Below are 25,828 nucleotides of genomic sequence, written 5' to 3' on the forward strand. Positions count from 1 at the left end.
TGAAAATGTTCTAATTGCTGATGATTTATTGAATCTGTTAAATCAGAATGCCTTTTTTTCTGCTGAATGTTTTTCTCCTGATGAACAAAATAGGTAACTTGGTCATTAAACATATTCCTCAGGGTTTTTTTTCCATTAAAGTGCGTTTCAACTCTGAAAGAGAATTATGTAAAAATATCCACCATTTGGTCAATGGAGCTGTTCTTTTTGCATATTCAGAGTGTTAGCTGATCACTTTGGTGACAAATACATTTTGATTGCTGTTTGTTCTTGTTAGAAGTGCAGAACTGACACCACTAAGAGTTAATTGTGAATTCTATTCCATAACATGCATCAACCGAAGTGTTTAATGGTTCCAGTCAATTACTCCTATCCAAGCCCCTTGAAGTTAGTGGATTTACAAAGGTGTTACTGAGGGCATAATTGAAAGACACTGTATGAGTATGAAAGATCTGTTTTGGTGTGCAGAAACTTCAGTAATGATGGTGGAAATATCCTAGCTTGATTCCCCTGGGCATAGGCTTAGTTTGTAATGCAAGTATTTACGGGGGAAATAGTTTGTTGTAAATGGAGTACATATGATTTTTTTAAAAAATTGAGATACAATGAACTCAATCCCATTTTTATAAAGCAATCCCATTTTTATAGAGCCACTTTTCAGAATAAGCCTGAACTTTATAATTGATAGCTCTGCTTTTTTTCCCCTCTGTTTATCTTAAAATACTTAAATTTTAAATTAAAAATCTTAACATTTATGCATGTTTTATTTTAGGGGACACTCCATTTTATGCAGACTCCTTGGTGGGAACATATAGTAAAATCATGGATCACAAGAATTCATTAAGTTTCCCAGATGATGTGGAAATCACTAAGCATGCAAAGAACCTCATCTGTGACTTTTTAACTGACAGGTACGTGTGTGTACTACATTTATACAATCTCTCTTATAGTGGGCGCAAACACACTTGCGGTATCTTAGAACAATGGATTCCTTCCCCTTAATTGTGCTATCTAAATCATTCTCGCTTTGTGAGAAATTAACCTTATCTCCTGCTTTCTAGTGGCTGGCTGTTGTGCAAGCTCTGTGTTATATTTAACTAAAACTAATGTTTTCATGAGTACTTTTGGCAATAACTACATTGTCCGCACTCTTAAGAATTCAGAATTGCCCCAAAGAAAATCTTTTCTAGTGCCATGCAAACAAGGTCCAAAATACAGTAACAATGTTTGAAATACATTGTGAGTTCCTTGAGACAGGGACCAACTTGTCTTGCATTCATTAAGCGCTGAGAATGTCGTCGGTGCTCAGTAAATAATAATCAAAACAGATACATGATCAAAAATAGAGAATTTTATGCTGAGTTATTCCAGTTTTCTTAGAAGAGATTTTCTTAGATATGCTTTTTAAAACCTGCTTTTGAGGTAAGAATTTACAAGTATAGCTAATTCCCCACAAAGGGGAATGATTCTGGATGTAAACTGCTAAATGAGATCTCGTCTTGTATAGTAGAGCTCCTCATTGGTATTAAGCTGATGTAGCATGTTCTTGCCCCAGCCACCTCCACCTCTCTCTCTCTCCCTTCCTCCCTCTCACCTATGTTTTGCTATCCTCCAGTGCCAGGCACTAGGACAGTCAGGAGATGCTGCAATGGGCACAAGAGCTACATAGTGCAGAATCAGAAAAATAACTAATTCCCTGGTGCCCTCGTGCTCCCTAGTGCTGAACAGAGCTTGGCCACAGCAGAGAATCTAACCCAGTAACTGACTGTGTAAAATGATTGATTGATTTAAAAAAAAAAACAGCTACTAAAAAAACTTAAAGAAATATGTATCTGGTGGTATGTACTAGTTCTTTATTTCAAAGAGGGACTGTGTGGTCTGTTGAGCAAGATTGCATGCAGCTAAAGAAATATCATTCATGAAAGAGCTGCTTTAGTAAGGATTTGTCTTGTTCAAGACCTAGGATGGCTGAAAGGTGGAGAGGAGATGTGAGAAGAGTTTAATAATATAAAAGTATCCAGGAGTACTTCCCCCACGTGTGTACATCTTCCTGTTTATATTAAATGTGTGCTCGGGGGATTTATTTAAAACAGATGCTCTCTTTCTGTATACATAATCGCTACTGAAGCACTTAAAGTGACAAGAAGGAATGAGCATCTATCATGTGACTTATCTGTTCAAGTCCATAAGTTGTTTTTATGTTCTGAGAGCTATGTTAAAAGATAGTCATATATAAAGAATAAGTTTGTTGTCGCATCTAAAACTTGCCACATGGTGACTTCATTGTAAACATAAGCAAAAGGCATGTAAAGGTTATTTTTCAGGGGAGGAGGATAGAGTTTTGAAATATTTATTTCATTGGGATTTTGAATAACCGTTCTGTGTACTAAGCCAGACCTCCCTTCATTTGCGTCCTAAGGTTTGTCATGTGGTTTGGCAGACTTTCTAAGTTTGCAGTTAATTTTTTTTATTTAAAACTTGTGCTTGTGTGCTCCCTTTCTACACAAAATCTAGATGGAAAAATATTTTACTCCACACGTGGCAGATTCAGAATTCTAGCCATTTTAGTACGTGCAGAGAGAGTGCCTGCTAAGAAACTGGGAGCATTTTTAATATGAGAAACAACAGATGATTTGGTTTTAATTAAAGTTCGCCTGAATTACATTGACTGTCCATATCTCTTTGAACCTTAATTTTGTTTAAAGTCTCTGTGCACTTAAGCGCAGTCACAAGTTACTTAACAAAAATGGAGTACTGATTTTTCTAATGTGAAATTGGGTTAATTACTATGTTTAGGGAGGTGCGACTTGGGAGAAATGGTGTAGAAGAAATTAAACAGCACCCTTTCTTTAAGAGTGATCAATGGAACTGGGATAACATTCGAGAGAGTAAGTAAACCGTAGTTTATATTTTGAATATATTCAATATTTGCATAAACAGCTACTGTTTTAACAGCATGGAATTAAAAAGGTAAAACACTTAAAATATTCACATAACAGTTTTGTACAGTAATTTTTTTGGGTCTCAAGGGATGTCACATAGGCTGTTTTTCTTACTATTGTTCTTGTTTATAATAAAATAAATGTCAATATGGGTTTGTAAATACCCCCCCCCCTTTTTGCCATGCTGTAAATACAGAGAGAGCACATTTGTTTGAACAACAGAGTTTGATCTTTTATTTTTTTTAACAAATGGCTACATAGTCAGTTGTACTTTCCTAACTTGCTTACCTCCTGAAGTTGTACGAGTACTGTCTAACCTACCACTTAGAATCATTTAAGTTCATAGAACTTAATTGCCTCTGGCAAAAATTTAGCTGTTTTAGTTTACTATTTGATCAAAACTTCAGTAATCAGACACACTTATTGAAGCTTATTCATATAGTTAAGGTAAAATTGGGATTAAATATCTGACCTAAATCTGAATGCTTTAGAAAATGTATGTTTTATGCAATAAAAACTGCCTGCTTCGGCAAACTGATTTTTTAAAACGATTTTCTTTGTATTGCATGGTAACAGATCAGTTCAAAACATTTACTTTGTCAGATGTGGGTGTGGAAAGAAAATTATTTTATTAATCCAAAGATATTAATGGATTTGCTATGTGATAAATAATATAAATTAAATTAGATGAAATTACTGTGTGCCATATTTACCTTTCATTATATAGTGTATTGATATATCCACAACAGAATGTTGAATCTTACCATGAAGCTGACCATTTTTTCCTTTGTAGCTGCTGCTCCTGTTGTACCTGAGCTTAGCAGTGACATAGACAGCAGTAATTTTGATGACATTGAGGATGACAAAGGAGATGTGGAAACCTTTCCAATCCCCAAAGCCTTTGTGGGAAACCAGCTGCCTTTTATAGGATTTACCTACTATCGAGAGAATCTGTATGTGATGTATTTTAATGTGCATCTTGTCAAATACAGTTGAAAATTATTTTATTACATTCCTCTCCTTTTGCTTTAAACACACAGCTAATTTTACACTATAATATAGTTCTGTTCCTTGTTGAATATGTGAAATGCGGAGTTTAAATTGGATTTATCAAAATATGCCAATTTTTGGAATTTTCTAATTTTTATGTAGTAATTTATAAAATTGCTATTGTACTCCAGCATATATACTGGATTTTTGGATTAGCTAATTTTAGAAAAAAGTATACAACTAGGACATACATTGTGTTAGGGCTGTTTCTTTTCATTACTATTTATGTTGAATTTACATTTAATCATGTGTATTGTCTAAATAATTATAGACCTATTGTAAGTATTCATTTAAACATTAGAAACTTGTGTTGAACTGAAAAAGTCTGAACGTTTACTTTGGCCAAGAGAACATTCAAATGAAAACTCATACTGAATAAAAATGGCTTCATTCGGAGAATAGCCTAGCAGAGGTTAAGACTTGAGAGAATTGATTAAAATGAGTTGATTGGCATGGTTGCTAGAGTTGTTGAAAACTTGAATAAGAGTTGGGTTTTTTCTGACAGGTTGCTAAGTGACTCTCCTCAGTCTTGTAGAGAAAATGAATCCATGCAATCCAGGAAAAATGAGGTAAGTACCTTTTTTTTAAATAAACATTAATGTATGTTTAAATTATTTTGCTGTCTGTTAAGACTTGCACAGTGGATTTAAACAATATTCAGTTATGAATAGTTAATTTGTATTGCTTAATGTTAGAATATTTCTGTATAATTACTGACAGAGATTCCATCTGTAAACATGAAAATGTCAAACTACTACATGAAATTGTGCAGTATACATTTTAGATGAAAGGATTGTGTTTATATAGTATTAGTTTAATTTAGAAATTTAAAAAGGTGTATTAACATTTGTATAAATTTCTGCAACCATTGAAAATGTATTTCCTGTAGTAGAGAATATTAGTTCTAATAAAACAAATATTTGTAAATTCTTTAACATTTTGTAATTAAAACATGATTAGATTCCAAGATGACCTTCAAAGTATAAAATATTCTAAGTCTGAAATTTTATTAAGCATGGTGAGACCATTTAAAAAAAAAAAGATTTGTAGGAAATGTTTCCTGTTTTGCCTTTTTAATGCTCACGATTAAAAAAAATGTTTTCTTCTTTTTATAGGACAGCAAAGAGGTAAGTGCATTATTTTAAATCATGAAAGAAATTAAGATAGCTAAGTTATTTTTTTGTCAGCATGAAGTAATAGATCTTAAAGGTTTATCCCAGTAAACTGTTAACAGTAGATTAATTTGTTTATGAATAAAAGAACTTGTAAATTGCTTTTAAGAAAGAGCCTACAGTTAGTTATAAGTGAAATAAGGTTAATATTCGTTCAGATTTATACTATAGTTACCTTTAATTCCTATTTGGCAACCAGAATTTATTTTGCAAATAAACGTGTAAGGCTCTGTTCACCACAAAAGATTTTGTTCCAGGGAATGTTGTAGATTTTGGCTCCACATCTAAGTGATTCACTGCTAATTTGTCCAGGGCATGAAAAGTAAATTTTCACACAGTACTGGTGAAGGAATGGTTATGAGCATAAAACTGACCCTCAGTAGGAGTTAGTTTTGAAGCAGGAAGGTTTATTCAGTATTTGTGGATTGCCAACTGAGTTTATTCACTAAGATGGCAGAAAGTCTGATAGGATTTTTGTGTATATCAAAATAAATAAATATACTAACCATTATTGATCTTAGCCCTCTCTTACTAAATCAAAGGGATTATGCCATTAATTTAAAATTGTGAGAGTTGGTAATTTTTAAACCTTTAAAAACAGCTGTGGAAAAAGCTCATGCCATGCATCGGCAAACATAAAAATAAATACATCCTGTGCTTTTGTACTTCCTTTCCATCATACTGTGCAGATTAGGAGTTTGTGGTGTTCTTTAAAAGGAAGCTATTGCCATTTAAAATTGCATGCAGTATCTGCTGAATTCTTCCAGTAGTTTTAGAGCCAAGCATATGTGACATAGTCCCTTCAATCGTATGTTTCAATAGAAAATATTTTATTTTCTATATTTCTGATTTGTAAAATACAAAGGATTGATAAAATGCTATATTTGTGTTGCCAATTCTTGTAATTTTTATAATATCACATCACCATATTTTATGTTTTTCTTAATGCCCCAGCTCCTATAGTCATGTAATTGTGACCATCTCAAATTTTGGGTTTTTTTTTAAATGTTTCTTCCCCTTATGTTTGCAGAAAAAAGTTTGAAAACCTATAGACTCAGAAGCCCAGAAGGCAATTAAAAACTCCTAAATTTATGATTTTTAATCCAGTCTCATGAATTTTTGTGTATTGACGAATGGTTTTAGAATGTTGGGAATTGGCAATACGGAGTTTTCCAAAATGTAATGGGGACAAGTTAGGTTCTGTGCAAGTGTTAGACTAAGAAATTCTCACCTTCTTTCATGATGTGTTCTACCTGAGCATGCTCAGAGGCATTCTTAAAATGTCATCCATTTTGGTCATATGCTCGATATAGTTTTTTTTGGAGAGACTAATCCAAAGAATCTGCTCTCAAAAGTTGGGGTTAGAGAGAATAAAGGAGAGGGCCAGAAACAACATTCTATTCCTGTGGAGCTTTTGTGGTTCACCATCTGCAGCACATAATACTGTGATGGATAGATTTATTTTAATATTGTATGCAACAAGTTTTGTTTCTATGGATATCTTCATGAAGAATCTTCATGAGCGTTAATATCTTGCAGAGAAGTAACTTTAATTCCCAGTAATCCAATAGTGGTGGCTGGTTGAGAAATAATGTTCTGTTCCCATCAAATTGTAAGATTATATTGATTTTCATTGCTTATCTGTCTTGGTTATTTAACTGAACTACACTCATTTTTACGTGATAATATTTTATATGTGGACCATACTTTTTCTGACAGTTTGCACAGTTTCAGAAAAAAATGAGCAAATTAGAAGAACAACTCAGTAATGAAATACAAGCCAAAGATGAATTAGAACAGAAATGCAGGTAAGAGTTAGTGGTTTATATTTGGAATATTTATGCCAAACTTTTTTTAATTTTCCATTTTAAAAACTTGAAATACAATTAAAAGCATACTTAAGGGATCCCAGCTCCACTAAGAAAATCTCCTTTTAAACAGCCAATTTGTTAGCCCCATATGACTACCGCTACTTTTAGAACATAACAGTGGTCGTACTGGGTCAGGCCAGTGGTCCATTTAGCCCAGTAGGCTGTCTTCCGACAGTGGTCAGTGACAGATGCTTCAGAGGTAAGGAACAAAACAGGGCAATGATCCATCCCATGTAGTCCAGTCCCAGCTTCTGGTAGTCAGAGGTTTAGGGATACCTGGATCATGGAGTTGCATCCCTGACCATCTTTTTGTTTTGTCTTTGGAGAAGATCGCCTCTACTGGACAAATTATTTTTTTCTTGGTGCTTGTGTGGTTGCTTAAAGCAGGATTCACAAGACACATCCATGTTGTTCTGTTTTTCATTATAACCAATGCTTGCTTTTATTCTAATTGTTTTCATATTCCTCAGGTCTGTTAATGCTCGTTTAGAGAAGACAGTGAAAGAACTAGATGAAGAGGTAAATCAGTGTATTTTCTATTGCTTAAGTGTTCTTACATGTTTTAGGTATGTTTACGTTTCTCAGGATACACTAACTTTTAAGTAACAATGGAACTATGGCACAAGAACATGAGTTTATGTTCTATCAGTATATCCTAGCATAAATATGCTGCCACTATTGCAATATCTTGGCAAGAGGAGAGTAGAGTGATTCCTACATTATTTAATTGATTCCAGAATCATGTTTACTAGGTCTCGTTCTTTAGTTAATAATTTGTAGAGAAATAGCATGTGTGAATTGAATTCCAGTTAAAGATGCAGGGTTGATACTGTTGAAGGCTGAAATATTCCCTCCATAGAGCAGATAACAGGTAGTGGCAGTTCAAGCATCCCTCTACTGCCCCCCATCCTTGTGCCTCAACCCTGAAGTTCAGGGACCACCTCTGGAGGGGATGAATATAGCTTAGTTCTCATGCCCATTTAATCATTGGTTTTGCTGCTGAGTCTGCCAGTTTTGCTGATGCTGCTTGGTCATTGCATACTTGTTCACTGGAAACTAGACAGAAGCCCACACAATCATTTAACATAGACTATCAACAGACTTCATACGGTAACCGCTTTCGGGCACTGCCAGTCTGGAGTGGATTTGAACTGGTGTTATATCCTTTGCTGATCTCCTGACTACCCAGATTCCTTAGAAATAGAATTGTATAATTATATAGTTATTTGCTAATTGTATATTGTTCTACAGTTATATACAAACACAGCTGTTAAGTGTTACGGTGTGTGTATACAGCAAGCAGATGTAATACATTTTTGTATATTTGTAAGTTAATTGGAATCTATGAGCTATCCTTTATAACTTTAAAGTAATACCATGGTTCTGTGTATTTTATTTGAACTTAACTATAATTATCTCCAGGTAACATCAAGGAAGAATGTAGAATCTGCATTAAGGCAATTAGAAAGAGAGAAAGCTCTTCTTCAGCACAAGAATGCAGAATACCAGCGGAAAGCAGAACATGAAGCAGATAAAAAACGCAATTTGGAAAATGATGGTATGTGGATCAGAATCTTAAATGTGGTACACAGGGATTTTAACATAAGAAAACAGAACTGTTGTTTTGTTGGTAAGATCTGTTTAAAGATTGTGAATCAGTGTGTGATGGAGGTCACATATGATTATTTTATTATAGTTAACAGTTTGAAAGACCAGCTGGAAGATTTGAAAAGGAGAAATCAAAACTCTCAGATATCAAATGAGAAAATCAATCAGCTGCAAAGACAGGCAAGTTGTATTTCTGTGTGTGTGTGTGTGTGTGTGTGTGTGTGTGTGTGTGTGTGTGTGTGTGTTAATTTAAAGTCGTTGTAATGGGTTACTGAAGTTCAGGATTCCTATATAGCAGAAGAAAATTGCAAGAAGTTACAGAAGTTGCTCTTTAATATGAAATGTTGGTTTACTAATGTAATGTTAGAAAATATTTTCATATTTTTCCTTTTCCTTAAGTCCATAAATTGATGATTGATTTGTAATGGAGATGCTGTTTTTCATTTTAATTGTCTAAAATGTGCATTTATTAATCAATAGCTGGATGAGGCCAATGCTTTGCTACGCACAGAGTCTGATACTGCAGCCAGGTTAAGGAAGAACCACACGGAAAGTACAAAGCAAATCCAGCAGTTGGAAGCTAATAATCGAGAATTACAAGATAAAAACTGCATGCTTGAGAATGCTAAACTAAAACTTGAGAAGGACTTCATCAATCTTCAGTCAGCACTAGAATCTGAAAGAAGAGATCGAAGTCACGGGTCAGAGATTATCAGCGATCTACAAGGTATTACAGCAAATGTCTACATTAATTCGCGTTTCAGAAATACAAAAGAGTATAGTGTAATTATTTGATCTGGGAATTGTAACTAATTTTAATAAATTGTCCAAGTCAATTGTATCTTTTCTTAATAAAATTGTATCAGTAGATGTAAAATGTTGCTAATACCTATTAAATGTGAATGTATTGTGACAGGGCAAGGCCAGATGGCTATGGAAGAGTAGTGGGAGATAGATATATTAGCACCAGGCTAAACAAATCCCTGGTACCAGGATAAGTGAAATGGCAGCTGCTCCAGGTCAATTAAGACACCGGGGGCCAATTAAGAACTTTCCAGAAGGCAGGGAGAAGGCTAGGTTGATTGGGACACCTGAAGCCAATCAGGGGCTGGCTGAAACTAGTTAAAAGCCTCCCAGTCAGTCAGGTGGGTGTGCATGTCAGGAGCTGTGGGAAGAAGTTGTGCGGTTGGAGAGGCTGAGTAGTACACACCATATCAGGCACAAGGAAAGAGACCCTGAGGTAAGGGTGAAGTGGAGCTTGAGGAAGTGAGGGCTGCTGTGGGGAAAGTAGCCCAGGGAATTGTATGTGTCATGTTTCTAAAAGGTCAGCTACCATAGCTGATACTATTAGGGTCCCTGGGCTGGAGCCCGGAGTAGAGGGTAGGCCCCTCCCCCACCTTTGCCCCCGATTAATCACTGAGGCTGGGAAACAACAGAGACTGTGCAAGGAACGATAACTTCTCCTCACTTCCCTCACTGGCTTATGTTGAAAATGACTCAGTAGACTGTGATCCTTGTCTCTAGAGAAAGAAGGGTTACGTGGAGGGTCACAGTGAGCCTCTGAGGCTAGCGAAATCCGCCAGGAAATGCGGGACCCACGGAGGCAAGGACAGAGCTTTGTCACAGTATTTGTTTTAACTTTTGTAGCTACCTTTTTTTTCTTTTTATTGCTAACTTTTTTTCTGACTGGTGGTTGTTTTGGATATTTTTAGGTCGAATATCTAGCCTAGAAGAAGAAGTAAAAAATGGAAAGAGTGCATTAGCCAAAGCAGAAGTGGAGAAGAGACAATTGCAAGAGAGGTTCACAGATTTGGAAAAGGTAACTGCACACGTTAGAGTAGAATGTATACTTGGTTTGCAGTATAAAAGGTAGAATATAAAATGATGGCATTAATGGAAACTAAACTGCATCAGATTGAAACTCCATGGTAGTTACATGAATTGGTAACTTTTTTTCCTAAATTTTCTATTTAAATAATTTTCAGCATGTATAGGAAATCAGTAAATGTATTTTTAAGATAGAGGAATATCTTAGAGCCGTGGTTTTCAATCTTTTCTCATTTGTGGACCCCTAAAAATTTTTGAATGGAGGTGCGGACCCCTTTGGAAATCTTAGACACGGTCTGTCAATCGACCTTAGTGTATTAGAGGAATTTATTCTTGGTGTGTTGCACAGATTGCTTAGAAAGCTCCCTGTGCAACATGTTGAAAGATTGCCCATAGCAGATTAGATGTTATAGGGATGCTCTATTGTGTAGGCTTTATTGTGCACAAGGTTATTTTAGTCCCCATTGAAAAATCGGAACTTGCTGAAGCGTAGAGTTTTTTTACTTGTTGCATTATAGAATGTGATTTACACTATGTTTCTTTGCTTTCATATTGGCTACCTTTTCTCTGTGTCTGTTCTGTGTTTTTCTCACTTAGATTACAGTCTGCTAGTCAGGAACCGTGTTATTTTCTTTCTCTGTAAAGTGCCATGTAAAGCTACAGTTCCGTACAAATTTCTTTTAAAGCAGAAATTTTAAAGAAAACAAACTGTTGTTAGTAGCAAATCTATGAAAAACTTTTCTATTGGTATTAAGTTTTATAAAATCTTTTTGCGAATACGCACTAGCACGGCTGCTACTCTGAAACCTATAAAATCTTGCTTTCACAAATCCTAAATTTTGAACCATAGTTAACTTGACATAGTACTCCCTTTTTAAGCCTCAATCCAATAATTTCTTACACACAGGAGTACCATTGCAACCGTGCAGTGCCTCTTTGTGCCCACACTAAAACAATTGCAGGACTGATGTCTTAAATTGTAAGCTCCTTAGAGCATGGACTATGTCTTCTTCTGTTAGTGTATTGCCTTTTAGTCATGCTCCATAGTACTACTAATCGTAACTATGTTAGCCTTAGTTTGCAGTCAAGAGTAACTGTTTTGTCAAATAAGTCAATTTCCTTTTTCCTATAACTTCAACAGGAGAAGAGCAACATGGAAATAGATATGACATATAAACTCAAGGTTATGCAGCAGAACCTGGAACAAGAAGAAGCTGAACATAAAGCCACAAAAGCACGATTAGCAGACAAGAATAAAATCTATGAATCTATTGAGGAAGCCAAGTCTGAAGCCATGAAAGGTATGCATACAATCTTAATTTTAAAATTATGTAACCTAGATAATATAAGTTTTATAATGCTAATTGTGAAGTTGAAATTTATAAGATTATACACTTCTGAATCACGTTAGGAAGCTGATTCAAGAGTTTTGTATATAAATTAAAAATTCTAGAGTTGCTCAGATCACGTAAAGTAATCACATTTGGCACAGTTCTCCCCACCCCCATTTAACCATCCCAAGAGTGGCCAAGGTTTGAATGCAGATGCTGTTTGAATTATACTCTCCTGCATGTTAGGGTTAAGGTACATTGGTGGAATGATTTAAGGATTCATGCACTGCCCTATTGGTAGCTATTCTGGGGATAAATAAAAGGATTTTAGTACAGGCAGTCACTCCATGTCATGTACATTAACCTCTTTGAATGGCTCTGCGTATTCCCACTTATAGGCCTGTTGGTGCCTAACGGTAGAACCGTCTCCAAGCAGTATTCATCGGGACAGTTGTACGCCCTCTCCTATGCTTCCCTTCAGTGTTTTTGAACATTCTGAGCATGAGGCCATATAAGGGAATGCTGGGGGTCCTCTACCATCTCAGTTCCTTTCAACTGCTATGCTAAATGGAAATGAACTGCTCTGATCCATTCAGATCCAGGGGTTTTTCTCCATTGAGCATACCTTTGGTAATTTTTGTGGTGGTTGTTTTTAGTGTGTAGTGTAATTTAAGTATAGTAAAAAGAAAAGGAGTACTTGTGGCACCTTAGAGACTAAGGTGCCACAACTACTCCTTTTCTTTTTGCGAATACAGACTAACACGGCTGCTACTCTGAAACCTGTCATTAAGTATAGTAATAAGTGTAGATGGCTTTGTAGAGTTGGTAGGTTTGATTCTGTGTTATGGCAGAACCAAAGAAAAAGAAACGGGATTTAAGAGACATGCTTTGTGCTCATCTGGTTGCCCAACACTGGGAGGACATATTAGGTGCCTGAAGTCCTTGGGGGAAGGTCATTCTCCTTCTGTGTGTTTCATTTGCTGGACTTTCATGCCCAGACTGTTCAAAAAGGGGCAGAATAGGCTCCAGGTACTTCCTTTAAGGAAGCTCTAGCTGCTAAACCCTCTGGTTCTTGGGTGGTCATCAGATGCAAAGCCTAAGAGACTAGGTTTGGTGCCTGTGGCTTTCTCCAAGAAGCTTGCTTACTAAAGGTTCCAGAATGTCGGGCTCTTCATCAATTCTAACTCCGGATCCTTCTGTTAAAGTTGTCAAGGCTTTGAAGCATTGTTGGTGGGAAAATGGCTATCTGTTTTCTAAGGATCCTAGACCCACATCCTGAAGAAGAGCTCTATATAAGCACAAAACCATATCTCTCAACAGAAGGTGGTCCTGTAAAAGATATTAAGTCACTCACCTTTGTGTGTCTCATAATTTTATCATCAGTTTGTCATGCCATCTAGTGCCTTTCATCCCACATGAATCCAAAGTATGTTAAATTGTAGGCACCCAAGTTTAAAATTTTGGCCACAGCTAGGCACCTAAATAAGTGTCCTTATTTTCAGAAGGTCTGAGCACCCACAACTCTGACTGACTTCACATTTAAATTCTCTTATTTCACAGAAATGGAAAAGAAGCTGTTGGAGGAGAGAGCTTCAAAGCAAAAAGTAGAAAACTGCTTGTTAGAAATTGAAAAACGGTGTTCTATGTTGGACTGTGATCTCAAACAGTCGCAACAGAAAATAAACGAGCTGCTTAAACAAAAGGATAAACTAAATGAAGATGTAAGTAGCAATTATATAAGTAGTCTGAATTGGAACTTTCTGGATATTGTAAAATTTGTTCCAGTTTTAAAAGTATTAAATTTCCTGATTATGGGCAGTATCTGTAAATCTTTACAAATGAAAATAATAGTAAGTATATCTCCACACTCACTTCTGTAGGTTGCAGGAAGGTTTCCTTACAGTGTAAAGTTTAATTTTCTGAAGTTTTTCAATGTTGTGACAAACTTAAAAAATTTGTTATGTGGAATGTAAAATTCTGTAATATTAGGGTGAAAAACTTGCTTATTCTTCTTAGAGATAATTTTAGCTATAGAATAATCTTTATATCCAAAAAAGACATTTTTGAGCTGTACAATAGTTAATACAATAAAAACAATAGAGAATCAGTGCAAATGTAAATATTGTTTAGAGTTCCTTACTGTATGGGTCCGTTATATTCCTCTGATGTAACAAAACAAAAAATATTAATTTGTTTTTTCAGGTTAAAAACTTGACATTAAAAATAGAACAGGAAACACAAAAGCGCTGCCTCACGCAGAATGACCTGAAGATGCAAACACAACAAGTCAACACATTGAAAATGTCAGAGAAACAGCTAAAACAAGAGAATAACCATCTCCTGGAAATCAAACTGAGCTTGGAAAAGCAAAATAATGAACTCCGCAAGTAAGTAGAGTTGCATCACAGATTTATTTAATTCTTTAATTTTAAAAATTCAGTTGTATTTTTATCTTACTTATGCAAAATTTGAGAGCCGTATGTATATAAAATCCTGATTATATAAAATCAATCGTATCATAGACACTCCTGATGGTTGATTGCCGTTGTTTATGCTATAGTAGTATCTAACGGCCGTGGCAGAGATTGGGACCTTATTGTAATAGGCTCTGTACAAACAAATGCTAAGAGACGGTTGCTGCCCCCAAGAGCTTACAAAAAAGAAAAAAAAATTCCTGACCACATGAGTTACACCTGTAGATTCAATAGAAAGCTACTCTGAAATGCTGTTTTCAAAAAATAGATTGTGTGAAGGCATAAAGGATCATGTTAAGATTTGAGTGAAATGAAAAGCTGATTAGAATTAGCTTTCCCGAAGAGTCTACATTGGAATCAGACTAAAATGATTGCGCACCTCTAAATTTGCAGCTAAAAATGAGATAATAGTCTTAGCACTTAGTAACTTCATCTTCAGTGCGACTTACAAACACTAATCAGTTACCACTAATTAAAATAAATCTTTTATGATGATACTAAAAAACAAATTGGGAATATGAGATTTGTTGCTCTCTGTAATTAGCAATGTATGTTATCTGGAGCAAGAATGGTCTTGTGGCTGAAAAGGCAAGACTAATGTAGGTGTTAGAAAGATCTCATTTTTATTCCATCTATAAAATGAGTTTTGTGGAGGCTCTTCTGGTCTAATTCACTGCCATTGGTAAAGCACTCTTGAGGTCCTCTGATGGAAGAAGTGCAAAGTATTACTATTATTCAGAAGTGCTGACTAGTGATTGAATGAGCTGCTTTAATAATGGGTGTGTTTAAAAAAATCTGCACTATAAAGAGCACTAAATTAACGTTCAAGGTCCATCTTGCGACTCTGACTACCTGAGATTTTGGAGCTCGGATTGTCACTTTATTGATGTCCTGCATGGAGATGAGAGAAGAGGCCAGTGACTATTTGCTTTTGTAATGTCTCTTGTTGGCTAGCCCATGTAACAATACTGTCAGTTTAAAAGGCTGTTTACTAACCTTTCCAGATCAGAAGAGAGCACAGTATTTATTCGTAGCTGTCCAGGGAGAATAGGGGAACAAGAGAGACCTGGGGGACAGAAGATCCCTCAGGATTTGGTATAGACGACCGTACTTTGATCAGGGGATGCTAAGATATAAGAGAGTTTTACAGATGTGTTTGCATGCACACAGCCTTCTATGCTTATGTAGTTGTTTGGAATATCTTCACAAATTTTGCTTACAAGCACTGTTTTGTGACTTTACAGAGAACGTCAGGATGCAGATGGACAAATGAAAGAGCTTCAAGACCAGCTTGAAGCTGAACAATATTTCTCAGTATGTATTGTAGTTTTTGTTTTACCAATCCACTCTTTAAGGAGCAGAAACAGTACCATCTAAGTTAGATGAACAGTTGCATCTCAGAAAGTGACTTGCAAATACTTTTTAAAGAACAGTCTGCAAACGTTCATGTAGTCTGAAATTTGTTCTCATAAACTACTCTGCAAATACTTGTGCAAAAGTAGGATCTGTCACAGCAATGCGTAAACAGAAAAAAAAGGATTCAATTTGTCATGTAACTAATTTGCAATGACTTATTTGCCCGCTTAAAATAATAACAATCTTTATAAAAAGATGTATTTCTGTGGGAGATCAACTTTTTACATGAACAGATAAATAATTCTTGATCGTTAGTTATGTTTCCATTAAATGGACATGATAGCTTATGAAGAACTGTCTTAATATTATAGATTTGGAAAGGCTACTTTTTGCAAACCACTCTAAAAACAAATTTCTAAAGTATTTTTAATGAGTTATGTTGCAATACAAAAAAAAAATCAAAAAGCGTGGATGTGTGTAGTATAAATTGTACATGCATACATACTTTCGAACTTCTAATCGTGTGAGGACAGCACACCACATTTATGGATGAATGTATGGGTGGCTGGGGGGGATTTCAATGGGTTCACGTTTTCCCACTAGCTGGGTTTCAGGAGGGTGGTGATAAAGGGGGTTCTTTGAGAGGGTGCATGCATTGAAGGTGAAAGAAACTGTTTTGGAGTATTGCTGCCTAGAAGAGACACAACACTGCTGTGCTTGGTCTCTTGCTGTATTAAAGGATTTTTGATTTAACATGATCTTGTCTCATTCATTCACATACCCTATCAGCTAGAATATGCAAGTCCTTTTTCTTTCCTTTTCTTTGTTTCAAATTCTAGACTTTGTATAAGACCCAAGTTCGTGAGCTTAAAGAGGAATGTGAAGAAAAAAACAAACTTTGTAAAGAAATGCAGCAAAAGATACAGGAGTTGCAAGATGAGAGGTGAGGGTTTGATGCTTATTTGTATATGTACAGAAAATCAGGATATTTACTTCAGTTGGAAAAGGTTTTCATATAGTTTTTGAACTAATTAATTTTTCAATAATTTGTAGAGACTCCCTGGCTGCACAACTTGAGATAACTTTGACAAAAGCTGATTCAGAGCAACTTGCTCGCTCCATTGCTGAAGAACAGTACTCTGATTTGGAAAAAGAGAAGATCATGAAAGAATTGGAGATTAAAGAGATGATGGCTAGGCATAAGCAAGAACTTACTGAGAAAGATGCTACCATAGGATCTGTGAGTAATCTGCATCATAACTCCTGTGGTATATTTTTGTGCATGCTATAAGTTCTTTAATCATTATAACAAAGATACATTTGGAGGCTTACAGAAATACACAGCTTGAAAGATTTTTGGATTTTTGTTAAAGTAGACTAGAGGAAAGCAGTATGAGATCATGAATTTCTTCTTTTAAAAGCCATTACATGGTTAATACTGTTTAATTGAAATTTAGAAATCATTACAAATACCGAGGAACATTTTCTGTTTACATATTTTTCACATCTGGATGAAAAAATAGTTATTTCCATACTTTGGACCTATGGAAACAAAACTGAGAATGTATATATATTCAGTTGTATATAAAAATCTGTATATGATGGTATAGTTATGTCACATTTTCCATTCTAAATCATATTTCAGATGTGTATAGTTCGGCCATAAAAATTCCTAGTTGTTCTGAAACATGACATCCTAGGAGTTGATTCCTTTGGCTAGAAGGGATTTGTGGCTGGAGGGATTCTGCAGCGGTTGGTTCCAGGGCTGCCCAAGCAGCTCGGACAGTCCCTGGGCCAGCCGCATGGGCTGTTGCTGGGGCAGTCTTGGGCCACCATATCGTTTCTCACTCCCCCCCCCCCCCCAAAGCAGCAGTAGTTTGGGTGTGGGAGGAGTTCAGGACTGTGGCAGGGGGTTGGGGTGCGGGCCGGTGCTTACCCCGGAAGCGGCTTGCATGTCCCTGGAGCTCCTAGGCGGAGGGGCCAGGGGGCACTGCCCCTGCCTGCAGGCACTGCCCACACAGCTCCCATTGGAGCAGTGCAGGGAGCCTACCAGCCCCACCAACCCTCCCTCCACCCCCAGCACCTATTCTCCCCTGAGCACCTGCGGCCCCTGGCCCAAGTTTTTGTTAGGGGTATATAGTAGAAGTCATGGACAGGTCACGGGCTGCGAATTCTGCCTGTGACCTGTCCATGACTTATACTAAAAATACCTGTGACTAAAACTTAGCTATAAACAGCCTGGGAGGGATACAGATCTATTAGCTAGTTCTAGAGAAAAGATGCCAATTCTATATCCCCTGATCCTAATGTGCTAAACATATATATACAGGTCACCCTCTCTGCCCTTCAGGTCCTCTAGAAAGCAAGAAGCAGCTGAAGCTGCCAGCACTCTCAATTAAGAGCTGACTTTCTTGCAGTGTCTCATTAATTCTTAGTCACATCCCAAAATGTGGAGCTATAACCCACTTCATCTCTGTTAATCAGTAAGCATGTGGTCTGCATTTTCCATCAACTGCTGTTGATTCCATCATTAACTGGCATCACTACCTCTTTTCCTTCCTTGAAATGTTTCTTCATTTTCAATCCCTGGCTTCCACACACATCTTCTGGATCTTCACCTCCACTGTGTTCCTCACGTGGGTCTCTCTTTTCCCCTCACCTGCCCTTCTTATTACACAAACCTTCTGAACATCAGTTCTATCACCTCTCTCCAGCTCTCACAGATCATTATCTAAAATCTGCCACCTCCTCCACATCTCTGAAATCTGAATTAACCCTGATTATTCATAACCATATGCTCTTCTGTCCTTACCAGTCTTAAACTTAACCCTTTCCTTCAATTGTCTATGGAATGCCTGCTCTGTCTTGCAAGAAATTCACTTCAGTATATGATTATCTTCAGCTCTGTGCTTGTGCTTCTCTGACTCAGCTTATATCCCTGCCCTCTCTTTCAGCAGGCTCTCCTTTAGTTCCTTTTCATTCTAAATATTTGCTGCAGTGAGCTCCTTTCCCCGTCTTCAATTCCAAGCCTTCTCAACTCCATACAGCACTTAAACCTGCATATTCTCTGTTTTGAAGTCTCTCACTTCCAGATGGCTGTAATTTTTCATGAATTCTGCCAAGTCCTGAGCTTGTTAGTGTCTTGATTTTGATGGCAGACTCTTCCTGTTCCTTTTTTCCATATCTCTCAATCTTTACAACATTTTTCATTTCCCTCCCCTCTCTCTCCTCCGCACCCCCGGCCCTTCACATATCTTTGTTTGGTCATTCTCTCCTCTGTGCCTCCCATTTCTCCAAATCCTCTATTCTTTTACCTTTTTCTCATTCTGATGTATTTTCCTTCTTTTAAGTAATGAAGTAAATTTGTTGCATTACTTTTTGTTGTGTGGTAATATATACTTAATATTTTTTTAAGCTGGAGGAAGCCAATAGGACACTAACCAGTGATGTGGCTAATCTTGCTAATGAGAAAGAAGAATTGAATAATAAACTGAAAGAAGTCCAAGAACGTGAGTGTTCACTGCACAACCTGAATTTAATTTGAATTTAGTTCTCAAAAAGTGTACCACTTAATGCTCTAATTAGCCATTACAGATTTCTTATTACCTTGTTGCAGAAATTGCAAGGCTAAAAGAGGAAGAAACAAATACAACAATTATTAAAACTCAGTTTGAGAAGCAGTTGTTGTCTGAGAGAACACTGAAAACCCAGGTAAGTATAAAAGAATGAGCAGATTATCATGATAATTGGAATAATATATTGTTCAGTCAGCAGATAGCATTTTTAAATGGAATGATTGCTTTCTGTTATAAACCAGCTGTATGCACTCATTGAAGCCTGGACACAATTTTTATATCCTCAGAGATTTTTACTAAATCAGATTACATTAGGAAAACTTGCACATCTTGGGTGCAGACCTGTAATGTAGATTCACGGTACTTGAATAAAACAGTTTGTCCCAATGTGATTTAGCCCAGTATAAATCCTAATCCAGATAAATACTTTATTTTGATTCAGAAGCTAGTTTTAACATGTGTTTTGCTTATGACATAGTTTGATTTAATTATATTGTTAGCATCCCTGAATTATCTTCCTCTGTGTTTTTCATCTTTCCCTGAAACATCTGGTAATAAACTCTGCCAAAGTTTGGATACTAGACTTCGTGTCAGATTTTGTGCTCCTGCATTGTGCTCTGGGCATCCTAGAGCCATATTGGACATTCCAATTCAGAGTTTTATTTGGCTTCTAACTAACTGGGCTATCTAAAGAAAGTATGTAAAAGAACAAAAGTACTTTGTTCCAGAGTGAAATGTCATTATCATTTTTACAATACTTGATTGATCCACAGAATTAAATTGGCATTTTATTTAGATGGAAATGCACACATATTTTTGAATTCATGGGTAAAATATTTTAATAGAGGCTAATCATGGGTTGGAGAGATGACGTTATTTGTAACTGTTGTTTACCTATGGGGGCTTTATTATGTGTTCTGTGTTTTGTTTTGTTTTTTGTTTTAAGGCTGTAAACAAGTTGGCTGAGATCATGAATCGGAAGGATCCAGTCAAACGTGGAGCTGACACTGATGTGCGGAGGAAAGAAAAGGAGAATAGGAAACTGCATATGGAACTGAAATCTGAACGTGAAAAGTTAACCCAGATGATGATTAAATATCAGAAGGAGATCAATGAAATGCAGGCAGTAAGAAGTGAATTTGCAGCAATAAATAACAATAAAAATGTTCTTAAATTTGTTTAAGAAATTGAATCTGAGTTTAAAATTATTCCAAGATGTTATATTTATTATACATACGTTTTTCCATATCTTAGGGATGATTCAGCTAAAGAAATTAAATAGTTGTATATTTCAAGATTGGTTGTAAAGTCCTCATTCCACCAAGAAAATACTAAAAATAAGAAATTATAGAGTACAACAGTAATACTAAAAGGCAAACCTTTTCAAATCATTTTCACAGCAAATAGCAGAGGAGAGCCAGATACGAATCGAACTGCAGATGACACTTGACAGCAAGGATAGCGACATTGAACAACTTCGCTCACAGCTCCAGTCAATACATATTGGCCTAGACTGCAGCAGCATAGGCAGTGGACCTGGGGATGCTGAGGCAGATGATGGATTCCCTGGTATGATTTTTGTATTAATATTCCTATTTTTATCAGTTTCATAGTGTTTTATCATGGAAATCAAATCATTAAATGACATTCTTATGCTTCCGTGACTTCCTTGCTTTTTCTGTACTTCCTTGTACCTTTTCAGTAATCTGATAGCACTTAATAACCACACACTAACTGAAAACAATCTTTATTTTGACTATACTTCGTTCGTTCTTCTGAAATTGTTTAAAAAAAGTTCATTTCAATTGTTTAAGTATTAAAATATTACATTTGGTATCTCATTCGAACTAACAATTATTTTTCCTCTTAATTGATATGTTCATTTGTAAATACTGTATTAAATGATAAAATGTAAAAACTAATATTCTCTTGTCAGTGATTCTGTTTTAACTTTTCTGTCCTTTTTCCTCCTTTGTGCTGGGTGTTTAGTCCATATCACTCAATCCCACACTATGGAGTCCATGTCTCTTACCTACCAGCATTCTTCTACCTCAGTCAGTATTGCCACTAAGCCTTCCAGTTCTCACATGCTTCTCGACTCTGATTCTGACTCAGAGGAAGAACCATTGTCTTGTGTACACAGCCCTTCAGAATCTGATAGCACAGGTGACATGCCTGAAATGATTTAGTGCACTTATATTTTGTTCTAACTTTTTCTTTTGGGCCTTTTTTATAACTAACACCATTAATATACTATTTTCAAAAGCACTGGAAGTACGAGTTGTAATCCAGAACATGCTAAAGAGAATGTTGCATGAACAAAGAATTGGCCTGTTTTTTTCTAAATATTCAGTGTTTGCAACCAGATCAGACCTATAGTTTAAAAACAATCATTTTGTAGAAATCTTTTGTAAGGTGATTTTATTGCCCTATGTTCAAACTAGTCTTTATCCAGTGTCTGTGCCTAACTTTATGCATCTCAAAGTTTTTGGGTATCTAAAACCTTACCTATTTGTTCCGGTTGAGCAATTAACTACTCCAGTTGAATAATTGAATATCTAGCAGTTCACTTTGTGAGTACAGCTACTACTTGCCTGTGCAAATCCAATTTTGGCTTGCCCAAATTCTTTGTGTAAAGTTGGATGTTACATGACTAAGATGCCAAAAACTTGGAGGTTGTTTCTGAAAAATTGGCCCCTAATACATAAGATTTGTGTGTTCATTATGGATCCTTGTCAGCATAAAAGGCAGTAGCAAGTTATCAAAATTTACTTTTCCAGCAGCAAAAAGAAAATAATTATTTGAGGCTGGTGGTGAAAGATAACTCTTTTTATAAATATATATTACATATTTTGAACTAATTATATTTGAATATACACATACTCTATGAATCAACCCTCCTAGTACTAAAGTGAGGGTGTTTTTTTAACATAGTGGGATCTAATATCTGACTAAAGATTTCTTTGATTATGGATTAACTGAAACATGCACTAACTTTCAACATAAGGATAAATTTAAGTTTGGAATATTATCAGCACACAGAGGTAAGGACGAAAGTAGATTCTTTATGTTCTGGTGTTCCTTATAAAAGAAACACAAACTAGATTTTGGTCTCTCTTTCTAGCTGCTGTTATAACCGCCATACTTTTATCCTGGGACCTTTGTTAGATCCAAGGGCTTTCAGAGTTCAGGCCAAATTAGGCTGTCTTTAAGAAATGTTTAATTATATATTGACTTCAATAAATCATATCTGTTGCCTTTCTGATAATAAGGCAGGGCTGGGACATTGCCCTGTTGAGATAAAAAAAAATATGGTTCATGTCCATTGAGCATACAGGCAAATCTAAGCTGCCATGAGGGGGATTTTCTAGGAGATATGCACTCTCCTGTCTTGTCGCTGCTCCCAGACTAAGGATGCAGTTTGAGGAGAAACTAGATTCTCATCCTGTACCTGCCCCCAGACTAAGGATGCGGTTTAAGAGGAGAGAGACTAGATTCTCATATTTCTGCTACTGGGAAACATTCTATAGGGATACACAAAAACAGAAACAGGTGAATGCTTATGCAGCTCCGCTGACAGAGATTTTTTAAACTCCGTGAGCATTTCTTGGTGGGACCCAGCCAAACCCAGCTTCTCCTCCCAATTCCTTTTCCTGGAGGTGGCTGAATATTTTTCATCAGCGGTTTTTCTCTTATTCCTGTATGTGGGAAAAGTTATGGAGGGAGAGCATTTAACCATTACTGGGGTGGAGCCAGTTTTAGCAGCAAATCGAATGAAGAGTATTTAAACTATGCAGCTGCACTGACAGCAGGCAAGGGACAATTGCCTGTTGCTTCTTCTGTTCTCTTAGTAGAGAACAGCCCCCAGAAGCAGTAAAATGGGAAGATTCACTTTCTGTTCCCCCTCAAGCTGAATTCTTAGAGGTTGGAGAGTAGTATGTGAATATTTCTTCTTAGTGAATACATTCTTTTTACACTGGGGAGCATTCTTTTGATTAGCATTCTGCTTGCTCTGCCTGATATCAGGCAGAGAGAGTAGCTCCAGGCAAACTCACTGAGACCATTAAAAGTCATATGTTGGGCCCTGAAGAGCCACATGTGATGCTGTGATGAAGATTTAAATTGTTTCATTACAATCTAACAAGCCAGACATATGGGGCAAAATGTATGTGCAGTGCTGCCCACGTACTTGGTGTGTGTATTAAAATGTGCATCCTCATTAAGGGTACCAGCAAACAAACAAATATACTCTGAAGATAGTGTATATATCATACTAGATAACCTCTCTCCTACCTTTCTGTCTACAATGTTGAGGATTCTGAAAAGTTTATCTCTTTGTATTCAATTCCCATTTGTACACATAGGAATGATTTCACTACCTGCTTAAAAGGAACTGGTGGTTACAGGGCCAGGGGATGTTACATTCCATGCATAGGCTGCTGAAACAAGATGCCCTTGTTAAAATCAAATGTGTTAGAACTTTGAATGTAGAGTTTTTGTGCAGAGGCAGAGATCTATGAGTATGATGATCTCTTCTGATATAGACAATCAGAAAGCAATTATTGTGGGTAACCAGTTCTGCCTAATACTATTTACCTCACAAATGAGGCAAATTATTATCTTCAAGTAGTTTGTAAGCAGGAGCAGGGGGATCTTGTGTGTAGATACAGTGCCTAGCACAGTGAGAGCATGATCCTGATTGGTCTTTGGCTTCTACCACAAAACAAATATTAAATTACAATTGAGATGTTGAGGCTTAATGTATGTAAAGCCACTTTGAAATCTTCAGAGAAAAGGTGGTATAAAATATTCCTACTGTGTGAAACTAGCGGCAAAAGCTATTTCTTATTAAGTGGTTCAGTGAGAGTTTACTGAATGCAGTAAAGGCAAAAGGGTTAGCCAAAGGTGACTTCTTGTTACTGGTGAAAAGAAAAGGAGTACTTGTGGCACCTTAGAGACTAAAAAATTTATTTGAGCATAAGCTTTCGTGAGCTACAGCTCACTTCATCGGATGCATTTGGTGGAAAATACAGAGGGGAGATTTATATACACACACACAGAGAACATGAAACAATGGGTTTTATCATACACACTGTAAGGAAAGTGATCACTTAAGATGAGCCATCACCAGCAGCGGGGGGGGAAGGAGGAAAACCTTTCATGGTGACAAGCAAGGTAGGCCATTTCCAGCAGTTAACAAGAACATCTGAGGAACAGTGGGGGGTGGGGCGGGGGGGAGAAATAACATGGGGAAATAGTTTTACTTTGTGTAATGACTCATCCATTCCCAGTCTCTATTCAAGCCTAAATTAATTGTATCCAGTTTGCAAATTAATTCCAATTCAGCAGTCTCTCTTTGGAGTCTGGTTTTGAAGTTTTTTTGTTGAAGTATAGCCACTCTTACGTCTGTGATCGAGTGACCAGAGAGATTGAAGTGTTCTCCAACTGCTTTTTGAATGTTATAATTCTTGACGTCTGATTTGTGTCCATTTATTCTTTTACGTAGAGACTGTCCAGTTTGGCCAATGTACATGGTAGAGGGGCATTGCTGGCACATGATGGCATATATCACATTGCTAGATGCGCAGGTGAACGAGCCTCTGATAGTGTGGCTGATGTGATTAGGCCCCAGCAACCACACACCACACAACAGAACCACTAACCCAGGAACCTATCCTTGCAACAAAGCCCGTTGCCAACTCTGTCCACATATTTATTCAGGGGACGCCATCATAGGGCCTAATCACATCAGCCACACTATCAGAGGCTTGTTCACCTGCACATCTACCAATGTGATATATGCCATCATGTGCCAGCAATGCCCCTCTGCCATGTACATTGGTCAAACTGGACAGTCTCTACGTAAAAGAATAAATGGACACTAATCAGACATCAAGAATTATAACATTCAAAAAGCAGTTGGAGAACACTTCAGTCTCTCCTTTCACTCGATTACAGACCCGAGAGTGGCTATCCTTCAACAAAAAAACTTCAAAACCAGACTCCAAAGAGAGACTGCTGAATTGGAATTAATTTATAAACTGGATACAATTAACTTAGGCTTGAATAGAGACTGGGAATGGATGAGTCATTACACAAAGTAAAACTATTTCCCCATGTTATTTCTCCCCCCCCACCTCACCCCCCACTGTTCCTCAGATGTTCTTGTTAACTGCTGGAAATAGCCTACCTTGCTTGTCACCATGAAAGGTTTTCCTCCTTTTCCCCACCCTGCTGCTGGTGATGGCTCATCTTAAGTGATCACTCTCCTTACAGTGTGTATGATAAACCCATTGTTTCATGTTCTCTGTGTTTGTATATAGGTCTCCCCTCTGTATTTTCCACCAAATGCATCCAATGAAGTGAGCTGTAGCTCACGAAAGCTTATGCTCTAATAAATTTGTTAGTCTCTAAGATGCCACAAGTACTCCTTTTCTTTTTGCGAATACAGACTAACACGGCTGCTACTCTGAAACCTGATACTGGTGAGAAAGCTGTGGTGATTTACACAGGTTCTGAGGAAAAGATTGTAGAGCAAGAAGTTCTAATTATAATGCCAACACTCTTGTGATTTAGCTATTGCTGTTACTCAGGAAAATAGTTCATTTTATTTATAACCCAC

At 36.7% G+C, this 25,828-nt stretch overlaps 1 protein-coding gene across 2 annotated transcripts in view; it reads left to right on the forward strand.

Annotated features, from left to right (window-relative positions):
* The window catches only part of ROCK2 (Rho associated coiled-coil containing protein kinase 2), a 160,427-nt gene that overhangs the window by 100,332 nt on the left and 34,267 nt on the right, over positions 1-25,828 (forward strand). For both annotated transcript variants that reach the window (XM_038395924.2, XM_038395923.2), the window contains exons 7-27: positions 773-911; positions 2,797-2,888; positions 3,736-3,895; positions 4,498-4,561; positions 5,108-5,119; positions 6,884-6,972; positions 7,506-7,554; positions 8,458-8,593; positions 8,732-8,823; positions 9,124-9,370; positions 10,356-10,462; positions 11,612-11,771; positions 13,362-13,522; positions 14,004-14,188; positions 15,520-15,589; positions 16,471-16,574; positions 16,685-16,871; positions 19,047-19,140; positions 19,248-19,342; positions 20,153-20,332; positions 20,607-20,775. In XM_038395924.2, coding sequence (XP_038251852.1) covers positions 773-911; positions 2,797-2,888; positions 3,736-3,895; positions 4,498-4,561; positions 5,108-5,119; positions 6,884-6,972; positions 7,506-7,554; positions 8,458-8,593; positions 8,732-8,823; positions 9,124-9,370; positions 10,356-10,462; positions 11,612-11,771; positions 13,362-13,522; positions 14,004-14,188; positions 15,520-15,589; positions 16,471-16,574; positions 16,685-16,871; positions 19,047-19,140; positions 19,248-19,342; positions 20,153-20,332; positions 20,607-20,775 — 2,592 coding nt within the window. The remainder of the gene's footprint in view (positions 1-772; positions 912-2,796; positions 2,889-3,735; positions 3,896-4,497; positions 4,562-5,107; positions 5,120-6,883; positions 6,973-7,505; positions 7,555-8,457; positions 8,594-8,731; positions 8,824-9,123; positions 9,371-10,355; positions 10,463-11,611; positions 11,772-13,361; positions 13,523-14,003; positions 14,189-15,519; positions 15,590-16,470; positions 16,575-16,684; positions 16,872-19,046; positions 19,141-19,247; positions 19,343-20,152; positions 20,333-20,606; positions 20,776-25,828) is intronic.

This window comes from Dermochelys coriacea, chromosome 3 (genome assembly GCF_009764565.3).
Source record: "Dermochelys coriacea isolate rDerCor1 chromosome 3, rDerCor1.pri.v4, whole genome shotgun sequence".
Classification (NCBI taxonomy): domain Eukaryota; kingdom Metazoa; phylum Chordata; order Testudines; family Dermochelyidae; genus Dermochelys; species Dermochelys coriacea.